The sequence below is a fragment of the Myripristis murdjan genome, chromosome 17 (assembly GCF_902150065.1).
Source record: "Myripristis murdjan chromosome 17, fMyrMur1.1, whole genome shotgun sequence".
Lineage (NCBI taxonomy): Eukaryota > Metazoa > Chordata > Actinopteri > Holocentriformes > Holocentridae > Myripristis > Myripristis murdjan.
Genome location: NC_043996.1, coordinates 19,357,546 through 19,374,282, shown reverse-complemented (window position 1 = coordinate 19,374,282; position 16,737 = coordinate 19,357,546). Strand labels below are relative to the sequence as shown.

Genomic DNA, 16,737 nt, shown 5'->3' with positions numbered 1-16,737 from the left:
ATGCATATTTTAAATATCAGCTATTTCATTCTGATTTTGAAATTAATTTAATATATTTAAAATTCCATCTCTAATGATGATGATGATGATGATGATGATGATGATAAGTAAAGAGGAGATGGAGGAGAGGAGCAAATGCCAAAAAAGCATAATTACAAGATAATGAATCATCTTCGATCATCATTGATTATGAATATATTTTCTCTCCAGACCTGCCTCTCAAAAGGATAAAATCTTTATCAGGTAAAGTGAGATTGCCCAGAGGCCATGCAGTAGTGTTGCATGGATGCACAAACAAACTGGTGACCATTTGTACAGTGATCAGATATATATTACCGTGTATTGGAGATATCTGTTTTCCATATGACAAAGTTTTCTGTTTACACATGGATAGCAATCCTCCTTCAAGCTCCTATTGACTCATTTAAGTCCTGTAGTAAAAATGAATGCCCTGAGATTGCTTCTGACTGTAGGTCATTGATAAACATGAGTAACAAGTGTAACCTGTCTTTCTCTCCCATGTGTGTGAGTCTTACCTCTTGCCCTTTGCCCTGGCATTATTTGGGATGGTGACTGACCGCTGTGTCTGGTGGCCTTTTTGGCTGTTCTGTTTTGTTTTGTTGGTAACCATTAGTTGCACATATTGTCTTACTTAGAGTTGTTTCTTTTGTTCTGTCACTTTCTTCCCCTTCATGTCAGGTTCTTTGGTATGTGCATGGGCTATAGTGGCTCTGGGTACAGCTCAACAAGATCCAACAAGACATTGAGAGGGTGAAAAATGAAGACATAATGAAGCCCTGCAAGACATGCTGTGGCTATGAAACCTGCACATATTGTTGAACATGCACATTTATATTGTGGCCAAATAGTTATAATCAAACTAACGTATTTAAGCTGTGTTAAACACTTTACTGTTGGTTTCTGCTCATTTTGGAGGACTGCCTTATGATGATCACCAACTGGAAGTCATTAATTTCCCCGCCTTTTTATTTCCCAGTACGTCACTGTCATACGCCTACGGCTATATATATTTTTAAAGGATATTTGGGGGGTAAAAACAACAACAACAACGACAGATTTTTCAAAGCGTGTAGTGTAAAATTACTGATGGAAAGGTGAGGGAATGAAATAGGTGAGGTCGCGCAGGCGCACAAGCTCCCTAAATTGACAGGAGGATGCTGAGCTGCATTCCCATCATTCTATGAGGAGAGGAGTATCCCCCTGCGCACCCACAACGGAGGAAACGCAGAGTAATAAGAAAACATAGAATAATCCAAGTAGAGCTTCATATCTGCAACCATGTCCGCTGGAGGAGATTTGGGGAACCCTCTGAGGAAATTTAAACTCGTATTTTTAGGAGAGCAGAGCGGTGAGTCAGGTCCTGGCTGGGGAGGTTTGGTTATCCTCCCCCATGTCAAACACTGGGTAGATCTTGAAGGCCAATGTCTGTAATCGTTGTTGATTTTTTAAAGTTTTAACCAAATCAGGTGAACGTGTTTGCTGGCTTTGGCATGTTTCACGCCCTTGTGGTTCTTGGCACAGTCTGAGCCTGTAGTAAATTTGATTAGCCGTGAAAAAAAAAAAAAAAAAACGCACGCATATAAATTGCAACCCGGATCGCCTTGAATTAAACATATCCTCTGTGATCTGTCATAATTAATGCGTGATCGTACTGAATACCCTTTAGAAACATCTCTATATCGCAGATTGTAATGGCATACATCATAACAAGCGATATGTATTGGGATGTTTTGATGTGCTGCAGTGACCGACAAATATGCTCAGCCTGTCTCAAGATAACGGGTTTATTTCACTTACACCGTTTAACGTCGGCTTTTGCGAAAACCTTGATCGCATTAGACTGCACGTTGTGATTTTAACACCATGCGACTGCTGCTGTTGTTGTTGTTCTTATCTTTCCTCTTTATTTATTCTTCCTCTTCTTCTCTTTTTTGAAACAGAGAATGATAAACATTCCCCATGTGTCAGTTCGGGACACACCCTAGGTTGGCGATGTCTGTAGCATTCCTAAACCTCGCAGTCTCTGTTCCGGTCTCATAAATAATGAGATAAAAATGCTTTGACAGTGCCATAACATTACATTCTTATTCAATAATCCATCTATTCAGGCGGACAGCGACTGTGTATGTGGTTTGATGTGATGGCACAAATTCAGGGGGACTGATCGATAATGGTTTAGCGCTATAAAGCTGTCTGAATACGTGTTCAGACATCAGACATCTATAGTGGCAGCACTGGTCACCCATCATATCTCCCCTTGATAAAATATGGCAACAAAGGCAAATAGGGAATTAAGGGGTAAAGATAATTGGGCCTAATGTAACAATAGGGTTGTGATAACTGCCTAAATGATGCTTATACTATATATTATGATGCTTCAGTGTGTGTGTGTGTGTGTGTGTGTGTGTGTGTGTCCACTGGGTTATTATAGACTGGGTATAGGAGCATCCTTGTGTGTGGTGTATGTTGGCATAGATGCCGTGTGTCTCTGGCTGGCTTTCCAGGCGGATGCTGCAATGTTGCTGTCCGTGGTGCTGAAACAAGGCCTAGTGTGGCCACTACCCATTGGCAGCAGACAGCCTTCAAACCACTGCTGTCTGTCTGCATAGGGGCCTTTGCTTGACTACTTAACCTCGTGGAAAAAGTCCTGTATTTGTTTTTGTGCAGATTTGATATTAGATGGCAAGGGAAAGAAAGGTGCAAGGCATACTGCAGATAAAAATGGAGCTCATTAGATTCACCTTCATCCTCTGGCAGAGGAATGATCCTCTTGCTAATGAAAATTGACTGACTTAATGTCTAAAATTGTCTCAGATCAAAGCTGAGGTAGTGAAGAGGACAAACCTCGGCTGTCTGCTGCACTGGTCGTATGGATCTCTTTTTGGACAGAGGCTGTGTTTCCCTTATGTTTACTGCTTTTTTATATAGTGTCATCTTCTGCCCTGTGTCTCGTGTTCTGCTGATTAAATATCAAACTCATTTGCTTAGTCATTTGCCCTTATTGGTGTTGTTTACTGCTAAGGATTTCCTTCATCTTGGTTTTGATGCAAATGGTTGTTTAGCAGTGGATGGATAGAAATGGACTGCATCTTGGTTGACTGGCATTTGCTGTCATTTCGTCATGCCAAGGAGTACAATGGACATACAAAGGAGCATGTTTAGCATCAGGCATTAGCAGAGTGATTTCATTCAGGAACATGTCTCTCAGTTTGTCTCATGATCTGAACTGAAACGAAACAAAACTAAAATAAACCTCCATGTGCTCTGTTCCAGTGGGGAAAACATCTTTGATCACTAGGTTCATGTACGACAGCTTCGACAACACATATCAGGTGAGCCTCAGAGCAGAACCAGAATGGGAAAAATATGAATGAAAAACAGAAACACCATGAAAATGTTTTAATATCTGAACTGATTACAGATATGCTCAGCTGCCTGAGAGCTGATGGAGGCCCCCTCCCAATGATTAAAGCCTTATTTTATGGAAATAGGAGTGTAAACAATGATTTATGTCACCACTATCATCCTTGTTACATTTGAATGAATAGCCTAATACTGTAATCCCACAGTATATTAAGCATACTATGGCATATCTCTGTCTTATATGGCAACTGTAACTGAATAGCAATTAAATATTGAATGCCTTTGATTAAGTTTACTTCATAGACAGATTATAAGAAGCTTTGAGTTTAAAGCTTTCACTAACAGTGAATATAAACATCTTGGCTGGACATGTTGGTGTTTGTATTTTAACAACTAAAAATGAGAATATACTTTATTATTTCCCTTGCCTTTTGCAAAAAGGCAGGTACATAACACGTCTGAAATACTGAGTCCTGAGGGCAACACGAATGAAATTAGTTTTGCAGTCTGATTCAATTTCAGCGCTTATTGGGCACTTTTTCTTAACAGCTTTTTGTGTTTTACTCCATTTAAACAATGGTCATTTCCTGTTTGGAACAACTGATCATACAGGCAGACATTTTGCTGCTTCTAAGGCCCCAGTATTGCTGATGATTTTCTGTCTTGTTCTTTTTGTTCCACAGGCAACCATTGGGATTGACTTTCTATCAAAGACAATGTACCTGGAAGACCGAACAGTAGGGAGCCTTGATTGTCATTTAAAATTCACATGTAGACACATATTTATGGACTAAGTACTGCATTTGTACTTAGTATAATTTTAGTCAGTAAGCTTAACTTCACCCTAAGTAAGAAATGCCCCATTTTTCCATTCAGTTTTGACTAATCTTTGATTTGATTTGCTTAATTACTGCTCTCTTCACAGACTAACAAGATTATCATAAGGTTATTTCTGGTAGTAATAGCTTTGGTACTATGGCTTTTTTTTTTGAGCTCTGAGAAGTCAAAGCCTTTTACTGGATCATCTACTTTAGCTAGTATTTATACTATTTCTTTGTCAGGATATTTCCTTTATGCCCTGTCAGCCTGCATACAAGCTGATTTTGGCTTATCCCTTCAGATGTGTGCTTACAAGGCCTTATCTGTGTAGTGTACGTATAGTGTGTTGGTTAACGCTGAAACAGCTGTTGAAAGCTTGTGTGTGTGTGTGCGTGTGTGCTTGTGTGTGTGTGTGCGTGCTTGTGTGTGTGTGTGTGTGTGTGTGTGTGTGTGTGTGTGTGTGTGTGTGTGTGCGTGTGTGTGTGTGTGTGTGTGTGTGTGTGTGTGTATACAGGTAAGGCTGCAGCTGTGGGATACTGCTGGACAGGAGCGTTTCAGGAGCCTCATTCCCAGCTACATACGAGACTCTACAGTAGCTGTGGTTGTTTATGACATTACAAGTGAGCGACAACTTGTTGTTTCTATCTATCTATCTATCTATCTATCTATCTATCTATCTATCCATCCATCCATCCATCCATCCCTCATATTGTAAATATTAACATACAAATAGACACAAACACAGTTAGACTTCGAAACGTATGAATGTTCAATTCAAAGCTATTTATTAAAGAATAATAATTTGATACAAGATATGTAAATACTGTAAATACTACTTTCAAAAACCACACACATATATACATATATGCATATATAAAACAAGGGTCTGTCTTCCACAGATGTGAACTCATTCCAGCAGACCTGCAAATGGATTGATGATGTCAGGACAGAGAGAGGAAGTGATGTCATCATCATGCTTGTGGGCAACAAGACAGATCTGGAGGAGAAGAGGTGAATATATTTGATGTGGTGCACACAGATAGAGATACATGTATATTATGATGAACTTTTATTTATTGTCCGTCCATGTGTGGTGTGAACCACATAGAGATATTTTTATTTGCTGAATATTATTACAGCATCATGGGGTGGTTGATTATATTAGCCTCTGACGTCAGCCTGGTTTGATTTTCCTAGGCAAATCACGATTGAGGAGGGAGAGCAGAGAGCCAAAGAGCTGAACGTCATGTTCATCGAGACCAGTGCCAAGACAGGCTGCAATGTCAAACAGGTGATCCCTGCAGTTTCACCATATTTCACAACATTTTGGGCCTCAGTCACCTTCTGCCCCTCCTGTCCCCATCCTCCATCAGATATAACCTGAGGTGATCAGGTCATCATAGTGTAATTGCTGAACATTACCTTCATCATTGTATTAATATGTCATATTGTGATAATAATGCATGATCCTCTTTAACCCTCCTACTCTTTCTGTTCCCTGTCTTTGTGTGTCTTGCTTTCCTTTTGCCCATGCCTTTTTCCCCACCTGCTTTCTACTTCCCTTTCCTTCTCTCTCTCTCCTCTGTGTATGTCCTTTTTCTCCCTCCATTCTTGATTCCTTTCTCTCTCCCTCTATCTCTCTGTCTCTGTCTCTCTCTCTCTCTCTCTCTCTAAACCCACCCCCACCCCGTCCCTCTCATTCTAGCTGTTTCGTCGTGTTGCAGCAGCCCTACCTGGAATGGAAAGCTTGGACGATGCAAATCCTGAAGGCAGTATCCTTTATAGCCGCTGTGACTCACTGCGCCGACAGCCAAGGCTGCCAAACAACGGAGAGAAAGGCAGATTTTTCAATCTCATAGTGGTTGCTGGCACTCGTACAAACAGTTGGCCCAACCTACTGTCTACTGAGGCATCAGCCATCAGACCTTTTTTTTTTTTTTTTTGCTCAGCACAGAGGAGATGCTGTGAGTCAGGACAGTAGTACGGATTGGTATAGCACCACCTAGTGGTTGTCTGGGTAGTGACAAGCTCTGAGGCACTGAGGAGCAGCGATGCAGGATGGATACTTTTGAAAAAAATAGCTCAAAACTGAGATAGATAGATAGATAGATAGATAGATAGATAGATACATAGATAGATAGATATGTTTATGTTGCTAGAGTACATTAATAAAAAAATGAAAAATTGGGGGTGAAATAAGCTGCTCAGTCACTTTACATTAAGAAAACTGATGTGCAGCCAGGTAACATTTGTCTCATTCTCATCTGTTTTCCTTAATTGACAAATTCCCAGTGATTGACATCAAGCTGGACAAACCAGCAGAACCTACCGTCCCCGAGGGCGGGTGCTCATGTTAATGCAGAGCTGCTATTGGACAGCTCTCTTCACACCATAGGCTTGTTGTGTTGCTTACTACTGGTTAGCTTCCAGTTGACTTCTCTAATTGGATATGGGATCTGGGCCTTGTATCTGATTGGATAAATCAAATGTTATCTTTCAGTCTTGTTCAGTTGTAAAATATTGTATACTTTGTCAATATGTAAGTGACCAGAGGAAAAAAAAAAAAAACAAGAAAAAAAAAAGATACACCAAGCTGAATGAAAACAAACAAAAAAGAGTTTTGGAAAATGTCAAAGGGAGAAAAATGGGACAACAAATGGAATTCTTTTCGCTGTTATGTTTTGTATTTTTTATATATAAAAAGGGAAAGTACCAAAAATGATGCCTAACCATAAAGGGAGAAATAGTGGGATCAGCCATTTTCCAAGATGGCCGAACACATCTGAATGTCTGCAGCACGCATGCACGCTGATCTGATCTTTGACCTTTGACCTGCCCTCCGGGGTCTTCACACCCCTGGATGAAGGTTGACTATCTTAGAATGTTTTATAGCATCTCTCTATAGCATCTCATGACAAACGTATCTCATTTGATATTCCCACAAGAGTCAACTTACAGTAGGTTCACCTAACAGTAGCTGTGAAAATGTGGCACTCTATCTCTCTATGGGTTTAACTTTTATAGAACAAACTGTACTGTGGTTAAAAAAAAGAAAAGAAGTAATAAAAAGACAACTTGCTATCACAACTCCCCCCTCTAACCTTTCCTTTCCTTTCCTTTCCTTTCCTTTCCTTTCCTTTCCTTTCCTTTCCTTTCCTTTCCTTTCCTTTCCTCCCTTCTTCCAACCCCCTCCTCCCTCCATTCCCGGTAATACACATATAACGATCCACTGTAATGCACTGCACTGTATATAATAATGTAATATGTATGTTGTGAACGTCCCTCTGTAGAAGTGGTCCTTGTTCACTAGTATGAATAATGTAATAATGTTTAATGATTAATAAATTACAGATTAAAGGGCTTCACTCTCCTAACCATCAACACTTAACTGGTAGCAAAATGGTCTGTGCAATTGAATATTAGCAAGGATTGTATTTATTTTTCTTAACTGCTTGAATATATGCTGTAAAGGTTTAGGAGGATGATATTCCTTGTATCGACAAAGCGTTTTGTCCCCTGAGAGAACAAGAGGACAGAACATCCTATATCGGCAGGGTTATATGTAGTTCCAGATGCAGATGTCTTATCCATTACACTGCTTACATTTCAAATTATGATCAACAGTGAACATACAGTATTCCTGTTGGAAAATAATGACTTTATAGGCATTCTGACACAGTGACAGCGATCGACTGAAATGAGCCATTAGTGAGTAGCATTTCATATACAGCGCATTTTGTACACAGTGTGTACAAGGTCATTCTCTCTAATTTATTGCAGAAGCCTTGTTATTATGGTTCATTATCATAGTAATCATGAGTTGTGAGTAATTATTTCTTGTGGAGTCATCGTCTCTGACAGGCATATCTGATAGTAAAGGGGAAGTTGAAGTGGAAAGCACCTGTTAAGACAAAAACTGTCATTGTGACTTGTCGGGCCACTTACACCCAGCATTCCTGATGTAACAGGACAGGTAATCCCCTAGATTAGACAGGGCTGCACTTGATCCTCCCTCGGGACAGGTAGATGGAGGCAGTTAGTACAGTTAGTGGCCAGATGAGGGGTCAAACTGTGGCTTCATGACGCCTCAGTAGTGAAACGTGGATTATTTAGTCTTCACTGTGGATTTTCCAACACCAGACTCTAGCGGTGTATGAGGAAATTAGGTTTTGAGCACAAATAACCTAAAATATACCATCTGTCCTTCCTGCAAGAAACAACACACCTGAAGTACATTTCCTTACATGAGAAGGACACACCTCTTCGACTCCAAAATGCCACTTGTGTGATCTCAGATCCTCCTGTTACACCTCTCCAAATGAAGGCCATATGACAATAGTGCATATCACAGGAAAGCGAGATGACATCGCATCTCATTTCCTCACAAATGACTGCACATCGCACACGCTTAACATACATCCGCTGACAGCATATCATGTCCAGAGTCGAGGCTTTCAGGGACACAAACCATCATGCCAAGCTGAGAGAGTTGCGTACCGACATTGCTATGGCTGTGGATGACCCTTTCCCTCTTGTTTATGGGTTGGCTGATAAAAACATCATCACTGACCAGCTTCTAAAGGTGAGCACTGTGGCAAAAACAACTACAGCAATAGGTTAAGAATTTTGTGTGCTGTAAATATCAATGTGCAATCGATGCTATTTACATTTTCATGTTGATGCCTGTTGCTTATGCCAAAATATCACCAGTTTTCTTTCTATTCATTCTGGTTACATTCATATGATTTTTTTTTTTTTTTTACCTTAATCTGTTTATATATTTTAACCATAAGGACTCTTGTGGTTATACAAGAAAAAGAGACAGGTATTGAGATATGGAGGCAAATGTTGCTGATGGCCAACAGTATTTTTTAATGAAAAATTTATTTCTTCTTGTCCAAAAGATTATTGACATTGATTTTATTACAGTATTCCCCATCTCAGCTGGGGACATTGCTGCTCATCTCTGTTGTCTCAGAAAATTGCTGATGCATCATCATTGCCTTTACCAAACTCTTTGATGTGTACTTGCATTAAGCTATATTTGTATTCATGCTGCATTTCACTAACTTGTTCCTTCAGGACACACTGGAGAGGCAGGGTAGAGAAGGGATCCACAAGGCCATGTATTCCCTCCTGTCCTGGGTCCTGGAGCAGAGCAGATCCACGATCCAGGCCTTCTGGAGCAGCTTGACCAAAGACTACAACTTGGACAGCTACCCCAAGCTGCAGGCCCTGCTCTCTAACCTGCAGTCTGGTAGGGAAGACTCAAATATCTCTTTCTCCCTCGTTCTCTCTCTCTCTCTCTAACTCTCTGTGTCTCTCTCCCGCTACAACAGCCTCTTATATTAGTATTTCAATAATAATTATACTGTGTACAATAATATAGTCCACAAACCAGTCATATATTCATAATTACACTCCTTTAATTATGGCTTTTGTTCATTCATTCTCGGCTGAGCGGATCATAGACATGATTGTTTAAACATCTATTACTTCAAAGTCAAGCACCACTCAGCTTGGCTATTACGTTTGGAAAACAACAAAAGTGTGTATGTGGTATCACAGTAGAAAAAATTAGAGCCGTGGTTTTAATGTACTGTGAAGTGAACTGTAGTGCAGACTGACAGCTCCATCCAAAGCTCAAGCACACACCTGTTATGTGAAATGCTGCATTATTTAAAAGAGAGAATATTTTATTTAACTCATTGCAAGGAGTAAATAAAAAATGGAATTTTGTGAAATTTTCTGTCTCAATCATAGCAATTTGGGAAATGTTGTTTGAGCTTGCTTGGTAGTCTTTATTGTTGTTGCCACCTTGTAACAGGAAGTGATTCTGTAGTGTCCAGAAATGGGAAGAGGTCCCCAGGAGCCGTGAAAGCACCTCACAACAAGAAGAGGAGCCGGGATGACAGGCTGGCAGCCTCCCACCATTACCATTCGCTGTACCACGCAAAAACCAACAATGGACCAGGTTATCACAGTGGCAGCCGTCATGTATCTGTTCTAACTCTGTCCCACAATAATACCACAGTGCTTATTGCAGCATATTCTTTTGCAGATGTTACAGAGAACTGAAATGGCAATTTGGTGACACAACATTTACTGGCATTCACATCTTTTCTTGTACTTTGTAAAGGCTAAGAAAAGAACACAATTTGACAGTAATAAATTATTCCATTGCAGGCAGTGCAACATTTTTTTTTTTTTTTTTTTTTTTTTTTTGCTGCGCATTCAATAATTTTTTATGCTTCTATGCCAACACGTACAAACAAATTGTAAGGTCAAACTGGGCTGATGTTGTTTTTGGTTCACTGTTAGTGATGACTATAAATTGTATTCTGCATCTTTGTTTCAGGCAGTAAAATGAAATTGTACAGAGTAAAGAGTGAAGCTCCAGTCCCTCAACTACCATCGGAAAATGGTATTTACCAATGTCTAATAACAATAAAGAAAGGCTGAAAATTTGCATTTGTACAACAAACATATTTGTCCTTATGGTATGCTACGCCTATCCTACTATAGGTGTGCAGGCGGTGTGCTCATCAGTCCACAGAGCCGCCACCCTGTCCTCCTCCTCTGCCTCCTCCACTGAGCTACCAGTCAGCCATGAAGTCAGAGAGGAGATCCATATCAAGCAATTATTTGGCCCTGATGGTAAGCCATGGGGTGAAAGTCTTTGTTTCCTGGATTCTGGCTTTGCTCATGTTCACAAACCTTGTCCTCCATTAAAAAGACACCAAATATGAATTTTTGTCCGGTGTAGTGTTGCCTTTGAAGTGCTAGCAATATCCAATTTCCTTTGTTAAATTTCAGTAAACCATGCACTGGTTGCAAGCATTGCGGGAGAAAGAGATAAAAGAGGGAGAAAAAAGCTACTGGAAATCTAATCCAGAGATGTGCCAATATCTGTGTTGAATGCTATTGCAGTGCTGGCAAAGTAGATTACATATTTGCAGTTGCTCCTCATGAAAATGCCTCTAAAGAAATTGAAGGAACTGTGTGTTGCTTCACCGTTGATTCAAGGACTAGAAGCATCAGAAAAACTAAGTTTTCTAAGTTTTCTAAGATCTAAGTTTTGAAATATCTGTGTCATTCAACAGGGAGTGCTAAAAAGTGCATTAAGGTGGGAGGGGAGTATTGCTCCTCTGGTCCATTAGAGGAGACAAAAGGAACAACCGCGTCCAAAGCTGCTCAGACCTTGTTGAACCACCAGGGGGAGACAAACTCCGGCATGATGGAGGTTACAGGGTCCACTGATTCTCAACCGAAATGCCATAAAAACCCGGAGCTTAAATCTTAGCCCTGTATGTGTATGTCTGTGTCCATGTCTATGTGCACGTGTGTGTTCAGGTTCACAGTAATGATGACGAGTGTGCAGTGTGCAAGGATGGAGGGGAGCTGATATGCTGTGACGGTTGTCCTCAAGCCTTTCACCTGACGTGTCTAGACCCCCCACTCACATGCATACCAAGGTTCAAGGCTGACTTCAGATCAGTACAGATGTTGTTGGTCACTTTTGACCTCTTGTTAATGAGGCCTATTTTTCTATAGTTCAGCATAGTAATTCACTATTGAATTCTATGGCTGGAATACTGGCTTTGTGTTACTGATGTCACACATATGAATGTGGTTTAAAACTAACAAACCAACAAACATTGTTTGTTGTTGTTGACTGTTTAAAGATGGGCTATTAGTATCATATATGAACCCATTTTAATGTGTGAAAATTTTCAGCGCATTAGCTTTAGTGTGTTCAGAACCTCTAGACATTTTGATTCATTTAGAAAAGGTCTTGCTATCAATTTCTACTTCTTATCTGCAGTGGCTCTTGGCAGTGTCAGTGGTGCCACAGCAAAAACATCAAGCAGGAGAAAGCAGAGCTATCTTTGCAAGTAAGTATCTGAAAGAAAAGAATTTGAGTCTCTTGGAGCATTTAATCGATTAATAGATATCTTCACAGATGATATGTTAATATTTTGCTGATAGGCCCTGACAGCCATAAGCAAATTCTAGCCGTTTCTTGGTTGCTTATACATAACTTATTCAGATCCTACAGCAGCAAACACAATGGAAATAAATAATGTTACCCATAAATAATTAACACCTCACATAACTCACTACCTGTGTAAGGTTCATAACCTAAAATGTCTGTAAATTGCATAAGGGGGGTTCAAGCCTGAAAACTACAAAGTATGAAGGACACTGATACTCAGTTTCTAATACTGACCACAGCCTTTGCATTTGGTTTCACAGCCACTCATGGCCCAGCCTCAGCAAAAAAACACCAACTCCAGCAACTCCACCATAGACATCTTCTTCTCCTCGCTGTCATCTTCCGCTCTGTCCAGCATCAAAACAGCTAAGAATGGCCCGAGTAGCAGAAGCCAGGTAAAGAGCTGATGCTGCAATGCTTGAGGAGGATTGTATCTTATATCTTTTCATTTGCTGTGTAATAAAAGACATCCATGTACTTTGTTGTGCATTAGAGTGGCATTTTTTCTGTTTTTCATACATTACTGCTACTTACAAAATGTATTCTTGCTTACTAATTATATATAATGTCTCTTTTGTTATACTCCTTATGTGTGCGCATGTGTGTGTGTGTGTAACCAGTGCTCAGGTGGAGAGATGGTCAGTGTGAGGGAGGTGTGTGGTGTTTGCCATGTTGGTGGTGGAGACCTGGCTCACTGTCTGCAGTGTTTACAGAGCTACCATGTACACTGCCACTTCTCCAAGTAAGATATCCCCTCATCTCTTACTGTAACATATAGTCGCTGCTGTGAACCAGTGTAAAAGTCAGACATCTTTTAAAGAGACATAAATGGTGTTTCTCTACTAAATAACCATTCTACACAGATAAGTTTATGGAAAGTACACACAGGAACAAAGCTCAGCCTCCTCCTAACCAGATCTATACATTACAAAGTGGTTAGACTCTGTGTTGCATGTTTGTACCTAATTACTTTCTGTGGGTTCTTTTTCATGCGATTATTGATCAGCAGTGTGCATTAAGGGTGTGTACTTACAATGTTCTAGCTAATGGTGACAAATGGATCATGATGGACATTCATGGAAAGGTATACAATGTATAGGATCAATGATACTCTATCACAAAATGGTTCTCAGAGACAGGAAAAGACCATTAAAGAACAAACTGAATCCCACTGATGGTCCCTTGTAATAGTGATGTCATGTTAATGGGAAATTAAGGCTGTACAAATTATTATAATATAATTCAATTATATTGTAATAAAAGCCAAATCTGTTGAACAAACAAATTTCAATTTTTGGTTTGGTTAATTTTAATTGCGAGCTAAAGAGTCACATTTAATAGTCACATGATAGTATTTTCAATATGTGTTTACAAACATTTTTTATAAAATGTTTGGATAATAGCTGGTACGCCGGTATGTTTAAAGGAATATTTCACCCAAAATGTAAACAAAACACAGATATTGTACGGCTTACACCTAGTGAAGTCAATCCATCCAGATAGTTTTTAGCTAATTTGACAACCCAGTCACCAGAATAATATGCTGCCATTTTACATTTCTGCAAACCAACAAATGCACTGAAATGTTAACATTTCTTAACGGCAATATGTTGGATATCAACATTTAGGCTTATAGCCAATGTGGTTCAGCCTGTGTCAGTGTCATGTGACTGTTAATGTTTGTGAATGCGCTGGCTAATGCTAGCTTGTTAGCTACTTTCGCCACGTTTGCTTACTTCATTAGCTTCATTAGCCACCAAAACTACTTGGTTATGGTTAGGAAAAGGTCATGGTTAAAGTTAGGGAAAGGTTTGTTGTCATGGTTACAGTTGGGAGCCCTGTTCTGCAGAGGCAAAGTTGATTGTAACTTTTCCCACCCATCTCACCTCCTTGCACAGTGTTTTGTGCTCCCTTTTAAACTACATAAACTAAACTTGAAAATATGACATTGCAGTGTATCTTTGGTTTGCAGAAACACAAAATGCCAACATGTTTCCTGGCAACTGGGTTGAATTTGGCAAGGTTTCCACTCAATGGGGCATGATAGGCATTCTTTTGTGGGACTCAAACCATCTAAAATTTACTTGTGAAAAACAGCAACAGCTCAGTGACATGTATAACCTCCATGACACACACCCTTCAGGAGTGAGGAGTATCACTGGGAACTCCTTCTAGCCAAAAAACACTGGCAAACTACATCTATCCACTCCCAAGGATTACAAATTAGCTGCAAATAGATGTAGCTTGCTGATGTTTTTTGACAGAAAATAGTTACCAACAAAACTCTTTGCCTCAAGGGTACCCTTGTAGTTGTTTTTGGAAGAAGTGAGTGCCTTTGAGTATTTCACATGTAAATTCTTGACAGCTTGGGCTCCACAAAGGAATACCCATCAAGCCTCATTGTATTGGGCTGCATGGAGACAGGACAGATTGCCGCAGACTAGACAACACGCTAAACTGCGCAGAGACTCTCTGCATGGGAAGTTTGGAGTCTTTTAGGTGAACTGATACCCCAGATCCCAGAGCAAGATACAGTTAATCAGTTTAGGTCTCCCTCAAGGTCAGCAGTCTCTCGTTACTCTGTAACGTTATCAACTGCTCATATATTAATTGACAATAACACTGTAGTCCACAGAAAATTCATCCATTTGCATTTCTGTGTTTGCCAGGGGCAAATCCATCTGCTCGTCCTGCTCCAGGCCCTGGAGCAGCTCTGCAGAGAAGGAGGCTGAATCCAGAGTCGCACAGGTGTGTGTGTGTGTGTGTGTGTGTGTGTGTGTGTGTGTGTGTGTGTGTACTCACATGTGCATGTAGGACCTATGTGTTTCCATTTGTGTGTGTGCAAGTGGCAGTTCTAGGAGAGTTTGGATATTCTGTGAATTTATACAGATGATATGTGCAGCTAAATTATCTTGTTATCCTGACTTGGAAAAAGATTGAATTTTCTATCTGCATACAACATTTCATCCGAGTGTGTGTGTGTGTGTGTGTGTGTGTGTGTGTCATCCCAGCTCTCCCAGGTGGTTCAGAGTGTACACAGTCATGAGCAGACCCCCTCTCTTCCTGAGCCCGTCCTCCACAAGGATGAACTCGATTCCATCCTGGGAGAGGTGAGCAGGGCTCAGTTACATATCCGCAACACAGATGTGGGCATGAGGTCATTTTTGTTAGCTGTATAATGTCCACAAAATGGCTGCATCTTGCTGCCCAAATAAGGGATGAGCCTATTATTTGGGTGAAGTATATCTTTACAGCTTTGAAATATATCCTTACAGCTTGCTATCGTAAATGTGATGAAGATTATGAAAGTGGGCATACAAGGGAAGAAATATTAGGAACAAATGTGAAATGACAAAATACTATTGGCTATCAATTGTTGAAGTTGTCCTTGTTGCAGTCAGACCCACTTTGTTATTACAATTTTGAAAAATGTAGTTTAAAAACACAGGTCTAACACATCTACAGATGAGGATAAGCAGATTGATTATGATTTTTACTCATTTGAAATGACCCTAAATCCTATTGGTAATCTCAATCTAGCAGTGTTTGACAGATTTCTTAGTGATGCCATATTTGTTCTTGAGCCACATTTTTTGCCCGTGTGGTATTGCCAACTGATCATTTTTCCACATTATGGTTATGTAACTGAGTCCATGCCTGGGTTTGTCTTGTGAACTCACACTAATGTGTACCTTTTCCTCTGTTTCATTTCTCAGCCGAGCTCCATTGACGGACTCTTGCAGTGGGCTTTCCACAACATCTCGAGGCCTCACCTGGATGCTCAGGGATATTACCAGTGACAGCTGGGGGTGCATGCACTTATACACATGATCACCCACTCTGAAATGCTACAATGCTGTGGTGAAAAGAATATACCTCGTTAAAATTAAATAGCTTTCTGAATATATAAGCCCAAGCCAATATGTATAATATCTTCAATGAAAAAAAAAAAAAATACAATTAACATGACATCATAACCAAAACGTTTTTGCTTGTTGCCTGCAGTAAATTTCTGGTTGATTTTGGATTGGCCTCCTTTCATACAGAGTCAAAAAGATCAAGAGGCAATTATAGTTAAGTGCAACTGTTGCAGCTTTTTAGCTTTTAGCTTTCAGAGAGTGTGTAGTTAATATCCACAAGGGTTAATATGTAATATTCACAAAGCCTCCACTCTACATGGACAGACAATATAGTCAATATATTGCCATGTCACTAGAGCATTTGCTATGGTATTACAAGTGAACTGAATGGTTTTGTTGTTGATATTGTTTTGCATACACATCCATAGATGAGAAGTATAGCCTGCCCTCCTTACACACTGCAGTAAAAGACACCTGGATATATAGCAAATGCACCAAATGTGTTTTTGATTGAGATAAGAACCCTTTCTGAACCCAAACCTTGTTGTTAAAGTAATGCCTGTACACCACACCCAGGGCATGAACCCCTCCATCCCTTCACCCTAAATAAAGGATGTTGCAATAATCAGAGAGTTGTTATTCAGTTCATCCTTCCCTCCTATGTATCCTTACCCCCTC

At 40.0% G+C, this 16,737-nt stretch overlaps 2 protein-coding genes across 2 annotated transcripts; both read left to right on the top strand.

Moving 5' to 3' along the window:
• Positions 1 to 1,174: 1,174 nt before the first annotated feature.
• rab6bb (RAB6B, member RAS oncogene family b) lies at positions 1,175 to 7,278 on the top strand. The gene is made up of 8 exons (XM_030075453.1): positions 1,175 to 1,369; positions 3,295 to 3,353; positions 4,068 to 4,121; positions 4,718 to 4,823; positions 5,103 to 5,214; positions 5,401 to 5,494; positions 5,909 to 5,975; positions 6,496 to 7,278. The coding sequence occupies exons 1-8, from the start codon at positions 1,300 to 1,302 to the stop codon at positions 6,558 to 6,560; spliced, it is 627 nt and encodes a 208-aa protein (XP_029931313.1). The 5' UTR covers positions 1,175 to 1,299; the 3' UTR covers positions 6,561 to 7,278.
• A 1,360-nt stretch (positions 7,279 to 8,638) lies between these two features.
• On the top strand, positions 8,639 to 15,999 carry aire (autoimmune regulator). The gene is made up of 13 exons (XM_030074055.1): positions 8,639 to 8,785; positions 9,286 to 9,460; positions 10,031 to 10,177; positions 10,562 to 10,627; positions 10,729 to 10,860; positions 11,307 to 11,459; positions 11,510 to 11,678; positions 12,029 to 12,098; positions 12,475 to 12,594; positions 12,820 to 12,941; positions 14,869 to 14,947; positions 15,211 to 15,309; positions 15,916 to 15,999. Exons 1-13 carry the CDS (start codon positions 8,639 to 8,641, stop codon positions 15,997 to 15,999), a joined length of 1,563 nt encoding a protein of 520 aa, XP_029929915.1.
• The last annotated feature ends 738 nt before the right edge of the window (positions 16,000 to 16,737 follow it).

Coding starts and splice junctions, on each gene's coding strand:
- rab6bb (XM_030075453.1), top strand. CDS start 1,300: ATGTCCGCTGGAGGAGATTTGGGGAACCCTCTGAGGAAATTTAAACTC. Junction 4,122..4,717: donor TGTACCTGGAAGACCGAACA/GTAGGGAGCCTT, acceptor GTGTGTATACAG/GTAAGGCTGCAGCTGTGGGA. Junction 4,824..5,102: donor GGTTGTTTATGACATTACAA/GTGAGCGACAAC, acceptor TGTCTTCCACAG/ATGTGAACTCATTCCAGCAG.
- aire (XM_030074055.1), top strand. CDS start 8,639: ATGTCCAGAGTCGAGGCTTTCAGGGACACAAACCATCATGCCAAGCTG. Junction 8,786..9,285: donor TCACTGACCAGCTTCTAAAG/GTGAGCACTGTG, acceptor TTGTTCCTTCAG/GACACACTGGAGAGGCAGGG. Junction 10,628..10,728: donor TCAACTACCATCGGAAAATG/GTATTTACCAAT, acceptor ATCCTACTATAG/GTGTGCAGGCGGTGTGCTCA.